Here is a 23,620-nt window from a genome sequence, read left to right on the forward strand (position 1 = left end):
CTATCTGCTGTATAATGATGCTGTACTTACAAATATGTTCTATGCCATTCTTATCTAATGTATTTTCCTTGAGATTCACATGAAAGTTTGTAGTGTAAATAATAAATGGCAGGAGCCATCGTGGGAAGTAGGTGGCCGTGTCAGTAGAAAAAACAATTAAAATTATAAAACATGGCCCAATTGTTGCAGCATCCTAATATCTGTGCAGCAAATGTACATTGTAACTAGATCTTTTCTTAAAGTGTCCACTTCAGAAGCAACTGGGGAATTTCCTTATAGGCACTGGAAAATATCCCCTTCATTTGGCAAAAAAGGATTAGCCTGTAGATCTGATTAGGAATTTGCACATGACTTTATTATTATGTAGATAAAAAGAAGCAAATTCCTCAGAATCAAAAGAAAGTCAAAGAAAATAATATCTAGTAACCCAAGCAGGTAGAAAATGCTGCTCTAAGAATTTTGTTAGAGCTTGACATGACAGTTGCTGATGATGTAGGATAAATGGCAAAAAAGGTGTTTTACCCCATTCATCCAGAGAAATATTCTAACTACAAGAAGCAGGAGAATTCGTAATATTTTAATAAATAGGATTCATAGTGAAATATGAGTCAACTTTGAAACAATGTATTATAATTTTTAGCTTAAGTTGAGCTCAGTCTTAACAAAATAAAATGTTTAATTCTGAAAAAAATATTTCTAATTTCATGAATGCTAGCCAGGAATTGATTTATTTACTTAATTCCTTTGTAGAAATCAGAATTATGTTATTTAAAAACATAAGGCTCCTCTGGTTTACATCTTTTCCCCCAAAAAGCCACCCCTAAATGAACTGTAAAAATATGAATGTGCCGCATACTTCAGCAAACAGCACAGCTGGAACATTCAGTATTCTTTACCTATTATTTCCCTGTATATTAATAATTAAATATTACTGCAAGGCCCAATCCTGTAATCCTTATTCAGGTAAAACTGTCTGTGAAGCCAATGCCTGTGTGAAGACTGCAGTATCAGGCCCATTGTCAGAAACTATTCTTTTTGAAGCAGGCAGCTTCATAACAAACACATTCAGCTAAACATACAACAGACTCTGAAAAAATTATCTCTACTATGTTGCGTGACAGCAATATCGTGAGATTATACGTCTTTTTTTAAGCATAAAGAGTGTTTGGAATATGTATTGTGAGAAGGTTTCAAAGATGAAAATAATCTATGGGCCAGAATATTTGTTTTATCATTGGAAATTGCTTTTCATCTAGACCGTTTTGATGTATCATTTTAAAAACAGGATAAAATGTTATGTTTTAAACCTACCATATGGTGATAATCATATTCACAAGTTTAAATTGTAGCAAGAGATACATGATTGTAGCCATCAGCATTAACGGGCATATGCATACAATTCTTAGACATATGAAAGATCAAAACAAGAAAGTGGCCAATCTGAAGCACAATCAACAAATGGAAAAAAAGAAGAATGCTCAGTTGCTGGAAGAAGTTCGTAGGCGAGAAGACAATATGACAGACAACTCTCAGCACTTGCAGGTGAGCTGATATATTAATTCATAATTGTATGCTGGTTTATTAATTACACTTTAAAACTGCCAGTAAAAGTATTTTCCAATTTGTGTGTTGTTTCAAAGATGCATAATGTGTCTGAACCTGAACAAAGTGATCACTCAACTCCCATCAGAGGACGCATTCATAACCTCACAAGATTAGGTCCAATATGTGCTAGAAGGGGATCTTCCATGTAATGCAGAATAAGAAGACTCTGAATGAGAATTTGCTAAATACATTCAATATTAATGATATGAAATGCTGACTTCTTGATTTGAATTGAGAATTTTAAATCTGTATAATATAGCCATACATTTCTCTCTTCCATTCATTTCACTTGCACACTTTGAACCAAATTCTGCACCCAATTATACCTATGTGACCTGACTTATGTATAAGTAATTTGGAGGAATGCTGAATGGAACGTATTGGTCTTCTCTTCAGTGTAACACCATTTTCCCTTAGTGTAAATGAAAGAAGGATATTCCATTTCCATTTCCTGACTTATCTCAAAATGAAAGGAATGTGAACGTATTTTTTGTTTTATGTGTTTTTCTCTGTAAAATAATTCTAGAAGGTAAGCATTATATTATTCTTACATATACATATAAACTTTCAAAGATTTAAAAAACAAGTATTACAAGGAAAAAGCAGACCCTTCATGAACCAACAGCTCCTAATTTTTAAAGACAAGTTGGTTTCAGAAGAGTTTGTACAGTTAATGGGTCATCAAAATTCAGAGATAAAGATTCTGCAAGATAATCAGCTGATACAATTCAATGGTACAATGTGTACAGAAGAAGTTATATTGTAGCAGAGACTAACACATAATTTTGATACCCGCATTCAGTTATTATTTAGCTTTCTCTGACAATTGACTAAAAATAACCTCTGATCAAAAGTATCTAATATTACAAAATTCTGTGAACCACCTGGGGGTACCTGGAATCAGTATATATAGGTAAAGTTTAAGTTACAGTATGCCAGGTGCTTGTTTGCTTGATCCGGTGGTATAATGGCCCGCTGAATGGTTTGTAATAGATGAAATTTGGCCTGCATGTGCTTTGTACTGTATTTGTGTTTCCAGTGTGTCTGTGTGCAATATGGAGAATTTAACACCACTATTTGCTACCCAGTGTTGGTTCTACAGCTGCTAGGTATGTAAGAAGCAGATATATTATATTATATTATATTATATTATATTATATTATATTATATTATATTATATTATATTATATATCAGCCAGGTTCTTGGATATTTTATAAATTGCAGTGTTGTATACTGCACTGCACTGTACTATACTATCTGGGTTTTTAACAAAAGAAATGTTGATGTTTATGTAGGCTTACCATGGACCATGTAATTTATAAGGATAAAATTAGATTTCTATAGTGCAGAATTACCATTTAGAACACTGAATTAGTTTTTAGAAGTTAATTTATCCCAGTAAACAAAATCTGATTTAACAGCCTGAGAGCGCTTTATTTTTGACATTGATAATTCAGAAGGCTGTTGTGGTGGAAACATCCACTAAAAGATAGTTTCAGAACTCTCTTTCTGAGTCTTTGATGTGGTACCCTCAGAGAATACCATGTGGAGCTTTCATGTCTCTCTCATTTTATCTTCTTATATATAATTATAATGTGCCAATCAAATAGTACCAGAGTGATACCTTGGCTGAATTTTCAAAGAATAAATTCTGCCTCGGATATATCCCTCTTCTGCATCTCAGTTGCTATCAAACATTTGCCAGTAATTAATTATGTAAATGTTAAATAATTAAGAACAATTATTTTAATATTAATATTCTTTATATTCATTAAATTAATTTTTCATTTAAAATCTATATTTTAGACGTCTACATGAAGCAGAAATAAATGTCAACTATAATGTGTTAATTCCTGTATAATAGAACAAACTTACTTTGAGAAGGAATGCACAAGCTGTGGTTATCTATATCAGGAAATTAAAAGATGTGTTGTTTCTGTCCTGGGTGTGTTTACAATCTTTGGATGCTTGTTTCTGTAAATAGCAATATACCCAGTAATAGTATATCTGGCATATTGTAGGTAAAAAGAGGGGAAGTCTGATACAATTGTTCAGAAAAACTGAATGACTTCTTCCTAAATGGAAAGTGCTTTAACTTTCTCTAACATGAGGGCCTTATTCACATGGGACAGTGACCCACAGGTTAAAGAGGCATGAAAAGATCCAACAAAACAAAAAAAGAGGTTAATCTCTCTTAGATCTGGCTTTGGCACTGGTCCTTGAAAGTTACCTCGTTGGTAGATTGATTTCTGAACCACTAGGTGCCTTCTGACTTCATTGAAAGTTGAAGGTTCTGAGCATCTTGAAGGAGATGCTCAACACTTTGCAAGATATAATGTAATGTGAGTAAAAGTCAGTGATACCAAATCTTTATTTATACCTTGGGAATTGAGATTATAGGGCATCTTGATCAGAGTAGTATCCATGATGTAGAGTTAGACTCTGCATGGCCCTAAGTGCACATGTGAAGGGTCAGGGTACAATGAGCTTCCATCTCCCTTTGGGCAGTTGCAGTCCCTGCTTTCAGGAGGAGTGCTGGACTGTTCCTTCTCTAGGAAGTGGGGCCACAGCTTTACCCCTTCCCACCACAAAGCACTAGCCAGCAGATCTAGCTGATTGCACAGGGCTTACTGATATCCTGAACCACCACAAAGGCCTTAGAAGCTGGCCCACAGCCTCTGTGTGCCTGAAGCTCCGGGACAGACTCTGCTGTAGAATGCTTATCAGTGCTTTCTCTTGGAAGAGGCAGCTCAACACTGCTCCTTACTGTGGCACAATCTAACCCATAAGTAAGGTGATCAGGGTCAGTGCTAGTGTTGTGTTCTGTTTCAATGAAATCCAAGTTTTATCCTGGTTTTACTAGTTCCCATTGCTGATGACTGGCCATCTGGATAACTTTTCCTCACTCCTTACTCTGACTTCTTTCTGTCCACTCCCTGTTGATGTCTGTTGTGCTTTCACTGGACTGGATGTATTCTCCCTCTGCTGTCCGCTTCCTCAGTGAATTAGACTGGCTCTCATTCCATTGATTAGGGGTGCAAAGCAGGTTGGATTAAAGGACAAGTGTTCAAAAGCCGGTAAGTGAGGAATAGAGAGCTCATAGAAACCAATGTCAGATGTAAAAGAAATCTTTGAAATGTGAAATGGGCATCTTTTGGAAATACAAATGACTATGTTTATAGAAAAGACTAGACTGACCCAGAGTGCTGGCAGTAGCTCAGAGGTGATTTTGATTGACATCTGAGGCATCTGACTGATGGTGATTTTGACTTAAAACTTTAGCACCTGGTCATATTAAATAATTTAATTTATTTGGCATAATATAAATACTCCTGCAAATTTACTTACAAAGAATCTGGCTGGAGGGATGCAGTACAGCTGCTTTCTGCAGGTCTCTGAGCTTTTGACTACATTTCTGAGCATACTGAATTTCTACTGTGTTCGGCTTTTGCTTTCTAATATCTCTGTTCTAAATGATACATATTGTAAATTAATTAGATTATAATGAGGTAACTTGTGCCCACTCATTTTCTCTCCCAATGAGGAATTAGCCCACTGCTGGAATATGGATATTTATCAATTGGAAGATATGATAATGCTTTATATCAGTAGATAGAATTTCAACCTGTGTGGCTTCTGCTTAAATCCTTGATAGTGAATTTATAGATGTGATTTTAGTGTTGTCCCAACTAACAACCAGATAAAATGGAAAACATAGTCAATCTTTATATTAAGGTTCCATTTATAAATAGTATATAAATGGTTAATAAATTATTTATGGATGTTTTAATACATGGCAAATCAATTCTTATACATTACTATAGAGTCCAATAGCTCAATATGTTGCTTTATTCATGTGGCTTATATCCATCTGTAACACCTTCTACTGGATGTGCTTATAACACATATTACTCATGTCTGTTATATGCTTATAACATCTGTTAATAATTTATTAATCTTTTATAAACCATTTATAAATGAAACCTTAATGTAAAGAGTGACCTAAATTTCTTTGACCAAGTATAATAGATTCTTGATAATATGTGAGGCCATAGCAAGTTGGCTGTGGCTCCAAGGGTCTAATATGTCAGTTCAGGACATATCCTGTGCTGGAGCACAGTGTAGCTCTGGCCAGATCCCCTTTCTCCCCAGACAGGGCTCCTACACTGGGAGCTGGGAAGGAGTTGGTGCGGGAGACCATAGAGCTGGCTCAAGGTACTTGGAGATTTCCCTAGGGCAGTGGTTCTCAAGCGGGGGCACATGTACCCCTGGAGGTCTGCAGAGGTCTTCCAGGGCGTACATCAGCTCATCTTGATATTTGCCCAGTTTTACAACAGGCTGCATAAAAACCACTAGTGAAGTCAATACAAACTAAAATTTCATACAGACAATGACTTGTTTATACTGCTCATATTCCAATTGATTTATTTTATAATTATATGGTAAAAATTAGAAAGAAAGCAATTTTTCAGTAATAGTTTCTTGTGAAACTTTTGTATTTTTATATCTGGTTTTGTAAGCAAGTAGTTTTTAAGTGAGGTATAACTTGGGGTTACGCAAGACAAATCAGACTCCTGAAAGGGGTACAGTAGTCTGGAAAGGTTGAGAGCCACTGCCCTAGGGGAAACCCAAGGAAATCAGTTAGCTGGGTGTCCATCTAGTTTATACAGCTGGAGCAGGGACAGAGGTTCTGTCCCTAAGTCTTTAACTGCTTACTTGCTATGTGACAGGTTTCAAGAAATTCAGAAGTCAGTAATTTCTGTGAAACCTCAGCCTCACAACAACATCAGTTTCTTCCTGAAACTTATAGGTCTCATGGCATCCTGTGCACATACAATACTTTTCACTTGGCTCAGGATGAGGCACCTTCAAAGCTGGTTATCTTCTTTGGCTTGACAATCTCCAGACTTTAGTGATCATGTCTCAGAAGATTCTAGACCCCTATTGTGGTGGACAGTGCCCGAGGATGTCTGTTGAGAGAATTCACTTCAGTCTCCCTTAGCTGTCAGCTTAAACTGTGATTGATGCTTCAGGCATAACTTTAGGGTCATATTTGGATTGCTATAAAACTTAGGGGCCTTCAGAAATATGAGGAGGCCTGACTTCAGAATAATGTCTTGGAAATTAAGGTTACTTATATGGTTTTCAGAGCTTTCCTTCCACAAATCAAGGGCAGATCTGTGCGAATCCTGAGACACACCAGGTAGACTCTGACACATATTACAGAAATAGTAAGAGAGGGAGGAGCTGCCCTTGTCCATTTTGTCAAGAAGCTGTGTGACTTTGAGACTGGTGTATCAGGCATCCCCTTTCTTCCCTGGTTCTTCATCTGTCTTCCAAGCAGATGACTTGAGCAGAAATTATAGTGATCAACATGCATGGTCTCTCAAACACTTTGTGGTGACTCCAGTCTTTCATGGATGAGGGACTTCTTAAATACTTCTCTTTACGGCAAGTTGGAACAAGAAATATACTTGTTTTGGTCTACAGGATAACAGGGATGCTGGTTTTCTGACTGGTAAAGGAAGTTGTACACATTCCTTCCTCTACCAGTGGTATTATAATATTGATAAATGGAAAAAGAATTGTGCTGGAGTTGGGGGTGTAGCTCTGTATATTTCTTTTTATTGAACATTTGGTTGCATGAGGGATCATGGCCATTGCTTTTTGGAGGGTAATGACATCAATGCCAAAAGTAAATAGGCCCCTAGGAAAACTGGAAAGTGGATATAATCTGTGTGAAGGACTGCAGCTACTACTGTTGGTAAGTACTCTCTCTTTCTCTTTAAAAAAACAGTAATTCCTGCTACATTTTAAACTTTATTTTAGACTAAATTATGCAGTTTATTGTGGATATGGGATCAACAGGTGGCTATCAATACACAGTCTTTTCAGTTGTGAAATTAAGCATTCAAAGAAGAAAGATTTTTACTCCTCTTACTATAAAGCCAAAGATTTGTTTACATTTTGAAGACAAAATGTTATCGAAACATGAATAGATATCTGAGGTCATTATATCTGTTTATGATTTTTTTTTAATTTGCAGTCCAAAGGCTTGTTTAATTTGAATATTTCAGGCTTCTCCCTGGCCCTCAAAAATCTTTGGTTCAGTTTTAGGTTTTTGCAGCTTTCCACAAAACTTCTCAAATCTATGTTTTCTGTGTGGATTCCAAGCTGTATATACCTATCTGTAAAAAGTTTGAAAAAACCTCAACTATTTATCTTTCTGTAGTTCTCCTTTTTCTTTTATTACAGGACAAGCTTTCATGCTATATTGTCTAGATATCAAAATAACTCGCCAACATGTGTTATGACTTGTTACTTTCAGCAAATTAATTTGTTTGTTAATAAATATTGAGTTTCCAATCCTCTCAATAAGAATAAAATTAAGTTTGTAAGGCAACCTCCAGTTAAGAATGCTTACAGACCATCTCCTCTTTTGATATACTAATTACTTATTTTTGTAAAAATATGTTGATAGATTTTTTTAAAATGGGAAAATACCTTTGCTTGCCAAAAGTAGACTTAGCATGTCTTGATGTGATTTACATAGTGGAAGTTAGCAAAATGTTATCTCCCACTCTGTGTGATCCCCAAATTTCCTCTTATTGATAGCTTGCAGTTCAAGTAAATAGCACTATTTTGCAATAAGTGGATGAATGATTTTGTAGATGTCAGTCTTTCCCTCTCTCCACCCTCTAAAGAGGAAGAAGTAAATGGCAGGAATTGGGGGAGTGGAGAAAACTGGTTAAGAATATAGAATAAAATACTCCAATCACCACATGTGCTTACAAAAACTTATACACTAAAACAATATAAAGGTATCTCAGACATAAAGAAAATCTAAGGTCATGTCTTACTTCAGCCAGTTCCATAATTGCTTGAACACTGCTAATGAAGGGACTGGATATTAGCCATTACCTCACTGCAGCATGGCCTACGCACTCCCTTAGAAGCGTGTGCCACCAACAATCTCAAATCACAGCAGTGTGTCTGTAAACCAAATACTTTAGTCTGAAACTAAATACTTTGAAAAGTACTCTAACTTATCCAGTGGACTTCACAAACTGTACAGTGATTATAATGTTATTTGAAGAGTATCTCATGTGCTCCAACCGCAGTATTTAACAATGGAAATTTACACATAATACTACACAAATTGTTCTTATCAAATACAAAGTAAATCATCAGAATAGCTTTCATAGGAAACAATTCTACTTGGGCCTGATTATACATCTTATAAATGTAGAATTCCCACTAGAAAATTTGAACAAAAACATGACGTACTATATTCATGCTGAGCTCAATAACTCAATTGTGTGTGTGTATTTATCTAAACAGCAACACACATACATCTCCCAAGGTAGATTTTTGGGCCAGCAGGAAGAGAGAAGTAAAAAATGTTAATTGCCTATTTTGTTCTGATCTGCTCAACTTCAAAATCTGTTTCTGTCATTTTCCCTCAGATTTATCTTTTGAATTTTTTTTGCCTCTTCTGTAAATTTAAACAAGTAAGTTCATAATAATTCTCCTGAAAGCAGGTTGAGTAGAAGAGAGCAGAGGACCATATCATGAAGAGAGATTTTTCTTTGCAGCAAAATATTTCCTTTTCTTTAAGAGCAAAGTGGTATACAGTCCAGGTTATCCTGGAATATCATAATCTGGGATTTCAGTTTATCCACTTTACTGTTCCTTTAAGTGAATTGTTCTGCAGCTATTTTCAGGCAAGCAAACTGGTTCTAGGTTTGTAAAAGTATGATTCTCGCCATGTGAAAGCCTGTAGACACCCATTCAGTTAAATTAGGTCCCAAGTGATTTAATTCAGCACAAAACTGTTTAGTGCTCTACAATTCCGTTTCCTCTAGGACCCCAACAATCCTTAAGTTTTGAATTCTGTATTTATTTACCAGTTTGTTGACACATTGGTATAATTTCTACCACCCGAACAACAGTAGAAATATAAGATACATTGAAGACAGAATGTATTGTCACATCTCATCTCTCTAGTCTTCTTAAATTAAAATATAACCAAAACCTAACCAAGTGGTATACCTGATGTACATTTATTATGGTATGTTCTAGAAGGAATTTTCTTTCTGACATGTCAAAAACAGAGATATTAAAATTTTTATAAAAAGAGAAGATATGAAGATGAGATGACGTATCACAAACAAAAATGAATACAACTGTGTAATCTATTCAGAGATAAAAGAAGCAGTGTGACTGTAGTACACAGATATCAGTATGCATTTCTGAATTTTCAAACAAGGCAGGATGAAATCCCATCCATAAAGTTACAGCTTTGTAGTGATTAGTATTGAAACACATACTGCTCCCATTTTCAGGACTCTCAAAATCATAAGTTATTGTATTCAAAGTTAGTTTTAACTTAGAGACAAGCTAGGTGAGGCAATCTTTTATTGGACCAACTCTGCTGGAGGAAGGGACAAGCGTTTTAGCTTCACAGAGCTTTTCCTCGGGTCTGGAGAAGATAACCAGAGTGTCACAGTTAAAACAAGGTGGGATAGGTTGTTATGAATAAGAGGTTCACACATGCTGTAGGAGACGACTTAGAATAAACTCTGCAATTAAGGGTTAGCATAATTCACCCCTCTACTGGAAACTAAAAACCATGGACTTAACAGAGACACTGGTTTTATGGCTTATGACAACAATTTGTAACATACCCTACTCCCTGCTAATTCTTAATTGCTCACTTCATGCAGCATGTGTGAACTCCTTATGCTTAACAATCCGTACCACCTTGCACTCTGATTACCTTCTCCAGACCTAACAAAGAACTCCGTGGAGGCTTGAAAGCTTGTCTCTTCCACAAACAGAAGCAGGTTCAATAAAAGATATTACCTCACCCACCTTGTATCTCAAATATCCTGGGACCAACATGGCTACAATGACACTGCAAACAACAAAGTTTTTAACTTATGCATTTATCTGAAATTGGGTCTGTATCCATCTCAGAAAGATGTTGTAGCATCTTAAAGGTTTAATAATTCTGGTTATTTTGTGTAAATATAGTTTTAATTATTGGCTTTCATTGTGGGGGAAGAGGGAGCTGAGGTTAGGATTTTGCCTTTTAGGATACAATTCCTCCCTGATCTTCCCTCATTCTGCAGGGGGGAAATGCATAGTGTTATACACTTTGGTTGTTTCAGTCCTTCTTTACAGCCGGCTAGATGGGGTGGTGAAGGGGAAGAGATTGAGAAGAGATTTAGCCCACATTCTTCTCTCCCTTCCCCGCTGAATTTTAAGTGATGCATACCCCGGGGGGACACAAGTGCACTAGACCTTGGACTTTGTGCATGTTGTGTAAGTGGTGGGAGAAAGGCTGTTTGTGCCTTCCCCTCAGCATAAAAGCCATGGACAATCTGGCCTCTTGTCTGGAGAGCTTCTAACACAGTTGCTGACAGGTTAAAAAGCTACTCACATTTTGGAAGATGGCAGAATTCAGGTGGATCACAATACATATAAAAAGGTTGTTTCCTTTCTTCACTCATGAATTAATTAAAAAATTAGACAGCCGTGGTAAAGATCTGAAGGCAGAATTGGAGAGTATGTCAGGTTTCAAATATATCAGCGTTAGAGTTAGAAAAGAGGTCTCCTTCAAAGCTTCTGAAAAACTGTTTTGGAAAAAAGTGGGTAATAAGTTAATTTATTATTATTAAAATGAATGACAGTTTTCCTACTCTGAACCAAGTACCTGTGCTACATGAACATATCTGTGGTGAAAGCTGCAGTTTAAGACAAGATTATAGATCCCGAGGCTCATTACTACACTTGGTGCTTTAGAGCTCTAATTTAGTAGCATATCCTACACAGGAGTATTTTCAGCACAAGCTTCTTTTCTGTTTTTCACACAAATTTTTCATTACTTAAATTGGATACATTTTTTCAGGTCTTGGCAAATTCTTTTTGGATAAACAAGCCAATTTCAAGTCCAAATGGGCAATCTTTGTAATTTTTGGCTTTCTCCATATACTGTCTATTGAGTTAATGAACTAACATATGAAGAAATGTAAAAGCCAATATTTTATGCCAGTTTTCTGTAATACATCTGCAAAATTCTTTTCAATTTATTGCCTGAAAACTGAAGTATGTTCTTGTATGCTTCCGTTTTCAAATTATAGGTTCCTTAGGGATTGTAAAGTTTCTTCTTTTCCACTGGTTAAGCTGAAGTGTGATCAGTTTAAAAAAAATAAGGAGCATATATGTATTGAATATTTTTACCCTTTATATAACAAGAGGTATGAAAGGAAAGAGCCTAGCATGGTAGATTACACAATTGTGCACATCAATTATTTGTTCCTGGGCACTTCCTTTGCCATTTCTCTGCTTCTCTATTTATAGTTGAATTTTGCCAGGATAGGAAGTGTAGCTAATAACTTCAACCTCAAAAATGTCCAGGCCTCAGCAAAAGGTAGAGTTTATTATGAATTTCACACAGTTCACTGAGGAGTTTTTCCTTCAAATATTTGGGGGGAGGAGGAAGCAGTTGCACTTTTGAGAGCATACCTATAATATGCACATATTTATAATATATATTTATTTGTTCTTTAAATTGAGGAAATTGCCTCAACTACAATGTATTGTTTTTATTTTGATGTTGTATACTTTGTACTGTGATTTATTATGGGAATCATAGAAAAGTTGAATCTGCTTCTGATGATTTATTGCAATAAGTTTAAAAAATAGCATACTTACAAAATCAGAATAATCAAAATAAATACATTTAAAGAGACAGATACCATACGTACATTTGAATATTAATTCAGATTGTTAACGTGAATGAACACATAGGCATTTTTTTTTCTTGGCCAGTGGAGGTTCTATAAGTTCTGGATAAATTCCATATGTGTTGCTGAAATGTGTGTTGAACTTCAGCCAATGTTTTAAGATTATACTGAAGAGAATTTTTCTAAAAGGTTTCAGATGAAGAAAAGTTCTAAACTATTTGAGAGTCTACAGAGGGCAGAAAGGTTGATTGGTAGGTCTGAGGATCAGTACCAGAAGTGTTTTTCTTCTTTTGTGATTTGCTTTGACATTTGTTTTCATTGCACAGTGTAATTCCCAGAAGCCAAAACTACTTTTGTTATAAAGTGTCCCTATAGACAATCTATGAAAATCGTATTTGAAGATCAGTTTCTAGTGGACTTGCAGTCTCTTAAAATCCTTCTTTCTTTGTAGTAATTGATAGACTGACAGAAATGACAATGTTCTGTACAGTGTATTTTTTAACTGACCATTTACAAAAATATGTAAAATCTTATAACTACAATTGTTTTTTCATTTCATGTCTTTTTTTCCTTAACCAACAGTTATTTACATATACATATTCAATAACTTGAATATAATTCTTAAAAACATGTTAATCTCCTTCAGGATTTGTGATTTAAGCCAGGAGAACTATAGAACATTACTAATACTTCATTATAACAACAATGGTAATAATATGCACTTCTGGAGCATCTTTCATCTAAAAGTTTGAACGTAGATTTCCCTATTTTAGCAGTGCATCAGAAATAATGATTTTTCATATTTATTTATTTGTTTGGCAAGCAAACCCAATATATTGGCCAGTGTCAGAGGACAGGATACTGAGCTAGGTGGACCTTTGGTCTGACCCAGTATGGCCGTTCTTATGTTCTTATGTACTATGATTTTAGGTGGGATTGCCCAAAGTAACACCTGGATTCCTGACTTTTAGGGCTTAAATCCATTAAGCAATACAGTAAGATATCCTGATATCATAAACGAGGTTTTACTCATATATTCCAATTACAGTTACTTTAAAATCTATGAAAAATTATTTGAAAATATTTGCGTGTTTCATTAAACAACATTTCTAATGACTTTCTAATAAGGATACAGTTTATAGAACATGTGCTTTGATAAATGTTTTGAAAGATGTATGTTATATGTATATGAATGGGCACTTTAAGAAAAATAGTTCTTGGAAAAAAAAACCCTGAAACAATAAGAAACAGGGAAAATTTAATGTGATACACCTTTTTTCCCCCTCTGAGTATTTATGTAATAACTCACACATGTGGGACTCCTATAATCTCCAGGGGGCAATCACATTCAGCGTGTATCAAAAGAAATAGTTCAGTTAAATCAACTCTCCCTACCAGCAATAATTACCACAGGTTTACAGTGAGATATAGTTGCAAAAGGTTAGTCAGTAGGGCATCTGCAAATCAAGTCATATGTCAACTCTACATCAATAACCTCATTATAATAGATGTTAGTATTTCAGCACATCACAGTCCAATATAGCAAAACACACATAGCTAGCTTTTTAATGTTAATTTTGACTTATAGCTTGTCCAGAATCGTACTGTTACATATTGAAACACCTTAGATTATATAAATTATAATCAATGACAAAGACAATAATTTAGACTGAAATTCTGCAAACAAAACTGCAATAAAATGTCTGAACCTATTTATGCAGTTGTCCTTAATTTAACATGAATTTGGGAAGTTTTATTGTGTAATGTAAAGACGGCTTCATGATGTAGATTATCCTATTTAAGTGGTTTATCAGAAATGATGCTTATGCTGAACTTTTTTTTGCAAGCAAACCTGTTTTCTTAGATTTGCTGACATAATTTTTCAGGTGCTATAAATATAACTAATTAGCTATATACTGCAAGAATTTCATGGAAAAATACTTCACTTTCATTCAGATCACAATGTTTTTCTACTTTCTGAAAATAAGAAGTGACTAGATTGATAGGTCGTCTGAAGAAAATAGAAGGCTTTGAAAAAACTTTGAGTAAAACAGGCCATATGAGGGTGAAATACCTAATGTCATAATTTCCTTTTGTACATATATGTGTAGCATATGCTAACTCAGTGTGGCTATTTGTCTCCTTCTAGTGGCTAGACCATGTATAGCCACTGAAATGGACATTCTTTGAGTAGATTATCAGTAGCACAGATTCACACTATCTGCACTCTATCCCAATTGTTTGCACTGTTCATTGATTTCTGAAAAAGTGGGAAGGTGTGAAGGTATGGGGAGGCTGCGGTTTGTAGCAGTGTTAACTTTTAAAAAATCTTAAACCATATAAAGTGTTGCTGAATGGATTCACATATTAAATGGCATTTGTCGGAATCCAACATACAGAGGAAAGGGCCCACTTGGGATCCCTTATCAAGTTCCAGTGAATTTAATAAAAAAATATTTTGGTGTTAAATTAAACATCAGAACTCAAAAGCCAGTCCCAGAGAAATAAAATGAATTGTAATAACTGAAAAGCAACTTGCAGTTGTAAAATTACTATTTTATATGTACATGGGGGGCAAAGAACTGATATACAGTAGCCTGCTTTTATTATAATTATTTTTAGCTGTGAATTCCCATTGGATGGGGTACAGGTTTACTTAATTAATATGTAAAGATTTCAGTGTATCCTTGGTTAGATTAAATGTCATCACAAGTTGAAATCCTTATTAACTTTTCAAATAAAAGAAACAAAACTTTTCACTTGGAATTTTTCCATTCATGTTCCTCTGATATAGATTTGCATAGGATTTTACACTTTGAATTACTCAAAATGGTCCTGTTTAAAACTGTGAATGAATTTGTCTCCATTTTTCTTTGAAGGTTAGTCAAAGATTTTATTGTACTTCATTCTAAGAAATAATTTTTTTAGTTTTTCTTCTCTGTATCTGTGAGGGTATTCTAGGGACATGCCTGCACTAACTGGAAATATTTTAAAGATTACATTTGTTCCTTGGTTTAGCTAAGATTTATTTAATAATACTGCAGAATAGCAGCAACTTAGTGAAAGGGGTATTTTACGCTTGTTTTTAACCATATAGTGGTGTCATACTGGTTGGCATATCATTCCCAGAGAGTAGTTGTCAGTGGTTCACAGTCATGCTGGAAGGGCATAACGAGTGGGGTCCCGCAGGGATCGGTTCTGGATCTGGTTCTGTTCAATATAATCATCAGTGATTTAGATAATGGCATAGAGAGTACACTTATAAAGTTTGTGGATGATACCAAGCTGGGAGGGGTTGTAAGTGCTTTGGAGGATAAGATTAAAATTTAAAATGATCTAGACAAACTGGTAAAATGGTCTGAAGTAAATAAGATAAAATTCAATAAGGACAAATGCAAAGCACTCCACTGAGGAAGGAACAATCAGTTGCACACATACAACATGGGAAATGGTTGTCTAGAAAGGAATACTGCGGAAAAGGAATTTGGGGGTCATAGTGGGTCACAAGCTAAATATGAGTCAACAGTGTAATGCTGTTGCAAAAAAAGCAAACATCATCCTGGGATGTATTAGCAGGAGTATTGTAAGCAAGACACGAGAAGTAATTATCCTGCTCTACTCCATGTTGATTAGACCTCAACTGGAGTATTGTGTCCAGTTCTGGGTGCTACATTTCAGGAAAGATGTGGACAAATTGCAGAAAGTCCAGAGAAGAGCAACCAAAATGATTAAAGATCTAGAAAACATGACCTATGTGGGAAGATTTAAAAAAAATGGGTTTGTTTAGTCTGGAGAAGAGAAGACTGAGGGTGGACATGGTAACAGTTTTCAAGTACATAAAAGGTTGTTACAAGGAGGAGGGAGAAAAATTGTTCTTAACCTCTGAGGAAAGGACAAGAAGCAATGGGTTTATATTGCAGCAAGAGTGGTTTAGTTTGGACATCAGAGTGGTTAAGCATTGGAATAAATTGCCTAGGGAGGTTGTGGAATCTCCATCATTGGGGATTTTTAAGAGCAAGTTGGACAAACACCTGTTGGGGATAGTCTAGATAATACTTAGTCCTGCCTTGAGTGCAGGGGACTGGACTAGATGACCTCTCGAGGTCCCTTCCAGTTCTATGATTCTATGAAAACTTGCCCGAATTTTTCATAATCTTGGTGGCAAATGAAAGATAAGAAGCAGGTATATGTATTGTCTGGCTATACTCAAAGAAGGATGGGAGACACTTGATATGGTTTTAATCAGGCTGGAACTTTATAATTAGATGTCTGGGATTACCCGACAGATAAAAGTATACAGTGCAAGTAACCCGATGTTCATTCAGTAATTACCCACGGGCTTCCGCCAGCTCCCCCTCTTTTTCAATTCAGGTCCCCTGCCAACCCATTGCTGGGACCTTAGCATCCACCCTCCCTCGTAGGTGGGCTATGAGAAAGGGGGGTTGGCTCCCTGCAGTATCATTCATAGGAGCCCCAACCTTTCCCACCCCCCATTCTGTTCCTTTAACCAGTACCTACTTTTAAAGTCCTTTTCTAAGTCATTTTTCTGGTCACTGTATACCTTCCAAAAGTCTGATCGATATACTACAATAACAGCCAAGTTGCAGACGGGGAAGGTTTCCAAGTTGGTTTCTGCTGCTGTACTTGAGTCTGCATAGATATCAACAGAGAAATAGGAGATTGGTCTGTGGGGTCCCCCTGACAGAATTTAGCTCTAAATGTTTAGTGATGGTTTTATTATTACCATAGTATTGATCATACAGGGACAGTTTGTGACTGACCCTTCTGCAATATGCTGGGTGGAGGAGGGCATAAAGATCCACCTTTTTCTCTTCCCATGAGCAATAAGGACCAGGAGAATTACAGTCCCAGCACTCTAATGAGCATAGGGGCTTGTCCAATTCCCAGGGCAAAGGCACCCCACAGAGGGTGAGAAGGAACAGAGTGAAGGCAGGGCCAGCACTAAGCCCCTTCTGTACACCAACACAACAGAAGAACATGTAGTAGCAGGCACACAGCTTTTGTGCAACCGAGAACTCTGGGAAGTTTTCTTTCTGTCTGAGGCAGACTGCTTCCCAGGGCTTTCCCTGGAAAAGGGCAGATCTGCACCTTCCCAATGCAGAACAGTTCTTAATTAGCACTGTCAGGGCCATGATATTGGAAAAAAATACCTGATTTGCAAAAAAAGGGAGTTTCTTGTGTGCAGTTTGTTACCATTGCTGATCATGGAAATCGGACTTGTGTACATTTTGTAAATGAACAAATTACACTAAGAAAATATATGACTATATCACTGATTTCTGTTCCAGGTAAGTAACTGACGTACCAAGCCATGAATTTGCTTCCGCTCGGCAAGGGCGGGGGGCAACAGTATTGTGACAGAAGGCCTAAAGTTTGCCAATAACTTATATTTACATACAAGAGAAAATCTGTTACCTCTGTAACTAGATAAGATAGAAACTGCATTAATCCAGCATGAGTGCATGATTGGTCTCTCCTCCCATAGCCAAGAACAATGGAGATGCAAATTTATAGCTGGCTCCCTGCCTATTGAGAAGTAGCCTGTGAAATACTGGACTGGTGGAGTAACATCCCAGAGGTGATGAGGGGCCAATATTCGTTGTGTGGGGGGACAAAGATTTTGTATTACTTCCAGATAGTATTCTTGATCAAACACTCCCTTGTGGCAATATGGGTGTAACTTCACTGTTATAAGATAATGAACTTTAATGCATAGGACTTGATGAGTAGGTTGGAGCGAGGGATAGGGAGAGATTGTCAAACCGATCCAAGGATGATTACCAAAGGGACTTGATTTCCAGAAATGTACAATTTTCTTTTCTTTTTTTCTAAAATTAAGCTAAGGGGAGCCTACAGTACTGGGGTCTGCAGGTTTTAGATGCTTTGTTTTACAACCCTTTTCTCTTCTGAATACATTTTGAATAAATTTTAAGTAAACTACTGTTTGTAGGAGGCATCAGACCGCCCCAAAGGGACTGGAATTCCTCTGTCTCCAAGGAGGGGAACTTAAGGGAAAGGCGTTTCTGGAGTCTCAGCGACTCCCTTCTCAGACCCCCTTCCCACACCCCATTCTTGGTGCAATGGGGCATAGAGAGAGGTGTCCTCTCCCAATGAAGAGTATGCCAATGAGCAGTGGCAAGTAAACATGGGAAGAAGCCTGAAGACCAAGGAGGAGGTGTGAGCTGCCCTGCTTTACTTTTGTAATTGTGCCTTAGAATAAAGTCACACAAGAAGTTAAACAAACAGAAAGTGCTTAAAATGGACAAAAACACTTATATTCTTTGAAACATAGAATTATTTTCTCTATATTTTCTAGTAAGTTTAGGCCAATCAGTTTTTTCATTGAAATGGTCTGAATATTGGATGTATAACTGCCTGCCTTTAAATGTATGCTTGTTCTAGATTTTGAATGCAGAAGGTTGATTTGGAGAAGATATTGACATAATTGGTGCCTCTTTTTAATGAGGTTTCTTAGATTTTTGAAAATGCTTCCATTGTCAACATTCGTATATAGGTGCAGGTTTGCCCTCTCTGTGCCCAGATGGTTGAGGTATATAGTGTTGATTTTAGTGCATTAAATTACTGGTGTGCTGTCAAAGTCAATTATACTTGTTGAAAATGAAGCACACAGCTTCCCTGTATCATTACAGCAGATTTGTTTTTGTTTTGGTTGCACTTCTTCGTTGTGAAAGGAACCTTATGAGAAATTAGCAAACCGCAGTTTCTAAAATGCTCACAGTTGAACAATATTCTTAAATGTTTGCTGAATACCTGAACCTAATCATAAAGGTCCCAATTTTAAATGAAATGCTCTTCTCTTAACCTGGTTTAGTGATGGGTTTACACATTTACTCATCTTACAGGCATTTTTTTCTTGCTCTTATTACAGCTTTAAAACTATAACTAGCCTGTGGTTTTGTGCACATATATAAAATTTCCCTTCACAGGTAAACCACATGTGCACTGTGAACATCTGTCTTCTAACCCAAATATATTGTTGTTACAAGCAAAAACCTATCCATCTCTTCTAGCCATGTTCTGAATGGTCTGGGTTTTTTTGTATGTCTTCTATGATGATGGCTTCTGTTACGTTTATTATTCCCCAAACTAGTTTTTAAGTAATAAAACAACTGTGCCAAATCTTTCGTTTGAATAACAGGCACAATGTAACAATAGCATTTGTGTTTTTAAGGAAAACTTAGTAAATGTGAAATACATTTTAAATGAACCAATATTAAAAAGGATTAGGATTGAATGTCTCTTTCCAATTATTAGAATGCCACAATACATTTTATTATTTTTACTGTAAGTTGAGATGGTTACGATTGGGTGACCATTTACAGGTAAAAGAAAATCACCAGCAGTTTGAGTATGAGGACTTGAAAGAAATTTAGTCAGTCTAGTGCCTATATTCTGAATATGTGCACTTTTAGGTATTAACGTGAATTTCTCACAGCGTATATTTACCTCTTGTATGAATCATGTATGTGTATTTTCAATACAAAAACAATTGAGGGTTTGAAAGGATTGTTGATTTGTTATTTTCTCTGGAACACGGTTTCTCAAACAGGGGTCACCGCTTGTGTAGGGAAAGCCCCTGGCGGGCCGGGCCGGTGTGTTTACCCCGTCTTCAGGTCCAGCTGATCGCGGCTCCCACTAGCTGCGGATCACTGATCTGGGCCAATGGGAGCTGCTGGAAGTGGCGCGGGCCGAGGGACTTACTGGCCTCCGCTTCCAGCAGCTCCCATTGGCCTGGAGCAGTGATCCACGACCAGTGGGAGCCGCGATCGGCTGGACCTGTGGACGGAGCAGGTAAACACACTGGCCCGGCCCGCCAGGGGCTTTCCCTAAACAGGTGGCGACCCCTGTTTGAGAAACCCTGCTCTGGAATGAATGCCCTCCTTCTGTTTCATTATTTGAAGTATGAACAAATAGAGAAGCTGAAGAATCCTAGAGTCATACAAATGTAGGGCTGGAAGGGTCCTTGAGAAGACATCAAGGTCAGACCCCTCCACAAAGGGAGGACCAGGTAAACCTAGACCATTCCTGGCTGTTTTTTGTCCAAGTTGTTCTTAAAAACCTCCAGTGATGGGCATTTAAGACCTGCTTTGGAAGCCTTACAGTTAGAAAGCTTTTCCTAATAGCTAACCTAAATCTCCCTGCTGCAGATGAAGCCTATTACTACTTGTCCTACCTTCAGTCGACACAAAGAATAATTGATTGTGGTCCTCTTTGTAACTTCCCTTAACGTATTTGAAGACTGTTACTAGATCCCCTTCAATTGCCTTTTCTCAAGGCTAAACATGGCCAGTTTTTTTAACCTTTTCTCATAGATCAGGTTTTCTAAACCTTTTATCATTGGACTTTCTCCAATTTTTCTACATATTCCCTGAAGTGTGGCACCCAGAATTGGTCACAGTACTGCAGCTGAGGCCTCACCAGTGCTAAGTAAAGTGGGACAATGAAATCCTCTGTTAAACCTATGCCATCCTATTAATATACCCCAGAATGATGTTAGCCTTTTTCACAACTGCGTTGCATTGTTGACTCATTTTCATAGGTCCAGATTCCAAGGCCAGAAGGAACCACCATGATCATCAAATCTGATCTCCTGTATTACACAGACAATAGAACTTCCCCAAAATTATTGCTAAAGCATATATTTTATGAAAACATCCAATCTTGATTTAAAAATTCAGTGATGGAGAGTCACCATAACCCATGGTAAATTGTTTCAATGCTTGAACACTCTCACTGTTTAAAATGTACATCTTATTTCCAGTCTAAATTTGTCCAGCTTCAACTTTCAGCCATTAGATTGTTTTATATCTTTTTCTGTTAGATCGAAGAGCTCATCATTAAATGTTGGTTCCCCATGTACATACTTACAGATTGTAAGCAAGTTACCCCCTTAACTTTCTCTGTGTTAAACTAAATAGATTGAGCCCTGTAAGTCCATCACTATAAGGCATGTTTTCTAATCCTTTAATCATCAGGTTTGGGGTGCTTTTTTGGGGTAGGGTGGAAGTACCTGTTGATGAACATTCATACAAGGCTGAAAAATTACATAAGGACCTATATTTTTTCTTTTCTTTTTTTCTCTTTGTGCCCCCCCCCCAGTATATGCCTTTTGAGTGAAAGTGTGAATTTGCTTTTTCAAGTGTTGCTTACAAATGTGTGTGGATATTTCAAACTATATTGCCACATTGCAAACATGTTGGTTGAAGGCGCCTCCAGATACAGTTTGTCTCTCTGATAATCTGCTACAGCTATTTATGTAACTTTAATCATTATTACCAGGAATAAAAGTGAAATGCGTGTTTCTGTGTTGCACTCCCAAATGCCTAACTATTCATTATAATCCCAGTACTACAAGATATGGAGTGCCTCATGCAAGGTACTGAATGCCTTCAGTGACCCTGAACTCAGTGGAAGGTGAGGATGCTCAGCACTTTACAGCACTGGGCCTTACTAGTTTTGGAGAAAGGGAGGAGACTGCACACAGAAATAGAGGATGGATTTGAGTAACATTTTATCAAACTATGATAATGAAGCTCAAGCTTGGTATGCCAAACAGCTTACAAACTTTTTGGCAAACCTGAGCTGATTTATAGTTGTAGGAGGAACTTGGTGGGTTTGCACGGTTTTGACCCCAAACCTGTAAAAATATGTTGACTTTGGCCAAGTTTCATTTAGAGCTTTTGGCTTCCATTGAGCCCCAAAGTCAAAGCAATATTTGGGATGGGAGCCAAAGCCAAAGAAAAGGTTTGAATGAACCCCTGCAAACCATAACATCCAAGTTTTACACAGCTCTAATTATGATAATAGTTTCCCTGTTTCTTTGTTTCTTTTCATTTTTTTTCCATGCCTGAGATCTGTGTTTCTAATTGTTAGGATTTAGGAATGTATATACTCAGTGAAATCATTTTTTGCATGGGTAACGGGGCAACAAAAGTAAAAGCTCATGTGTTTTGTCTGTATTTACTTTTACCTTAATTATTTCAATTGCATAGCACATTTTTAAACATCAAATATCTACCTGTATTTCTGAATTTCAGACAGAAGCCATAAGATGTGCCTGTCTTTTGAAATATTTTTTGTTCTGGTATCTCTCGCAAGCTTAAACATGACCCTCCTGGTATAGCTTTAGAATATGAAATGATGTAACTGGGACATCTAAGTAGAAATAGACTGCTAGCTTGAACTTCTAACACTTGTTAATAAGTGTCTCTCAAATTCTGGTAATGTATTTTCTATTGAGACATAGTCGTGGCTGTATAGTTAAGGATACAAGCTACTTGTTATTTAGAACTCCTGGAACTGAGGGACAGAATGTGTTGGTGCTCCTGACCTGAAAGTGCCTTTCAAATCCACAATCCAGATATGCACATCAACTGTTTTATATCTGGGAAATAGTACACATACCTTACAGGATTTGGGAAGTTCTCTTACTGCATCAAGCTCCCCCTGCCCCCTCCCCCCCGTTTTATTTTTTTTTAGAATCACATGCTCAAGTGAAAAAACTTACTACTGTCTGTATTATAGAGCTAAGTTCGTGGCTCCATTTTTAAGGTTGCAAAAGTAATTATACATTAAGCCTCCTTTTGGCCTAAAAATTCTCCTGGTTAGGCTCATGCTGTCAGACTGTTTAAGGTCTGAAGCAGATCAGCCAAGCAATTTTTGAATTAGAGTGGTGAAAATTTAACATGCAATCTTAGCCAAATATTGCAGCACAGATGGACTGAATTTAAGATTCATTTTGAAAAGTTAATTTTGTAGTATTTGAATGTATATATCAACTAGAAGTTAAGTGGAAAGGTGTCACAGGGTTGATGGCCCCTTTAAGGGAGTCCAGGGCCACCTGTGACAAGCTAATTTAAGTGGAACATGCCTATCTTATGTTTGAATAAAGAACACATGAGCGTGATAAAAGTCCATCGGGGTTCAGTGGCAGGGAGGTACTCATAGAGTGAAGAGTTTTCCTAATTGAGAGGCGCTCCCAGAGAAACACAGGCCTGAGGGCTGTGTAACCCCTAAATCCAAAGGGACAGACTTTATTTCAAGTTTAATTTGGATTTAATAAAGTAGGACCCCAGCATGGGAATTGTTGCATGCCCAGTAACAAAAGTAATTTTCCAGACAGTCTTCACTGACAATTTCCCAACTTTATTTTGAGTACCTTTTCATTAAAATGTTCTTTTAATAGTGCCATTGTAAAGGGGAATTTCATAGTATCTTTAGA

General features: G+C 36.8%; 1 protein-coding gene across 9 annotated transcripts in view; it reads left to right on the forward strand.

Annotated features, from left to right (window-relative positions):
- The window catches only part of ERC2 (ELKS/RAB6-interacting/CAST family member 2), an 829,394-nt gene that overhangs the window by 424,843 nt on the left and 380,931 nt on the right, over nt 1-23,620 (forward strand). For all 9 annotated transcript variants that reach the window (XM_045024524.1, XM_045024526.1, XM_045024525.1 and 6 more), the window contains one exon: nt 1,407-1,542. In XM_045024524.1, coding sequence (XP_044880459.1) covers nt 1,407-1,542 — 136 coding nt within the window. The remainder of the gene's footprint in view (nt 1-1,406; nt 1,543-23,620) is intronic.

The sequence above is a fragment of the Mauremys mutica genome, chromosome 7, assembly GCF_020497125.1.
Source record: "Mauremys mutica isolate MM-2020 ecotype Southern chromosome 7, ASM2049712v1, whole genome shotgun sequence".
NCBI classification, from domain to species: Eukaryota; Metazoa; Chordata; order Testudines; family Geoemydidae; genus Mauremys; species Mauremys mutica.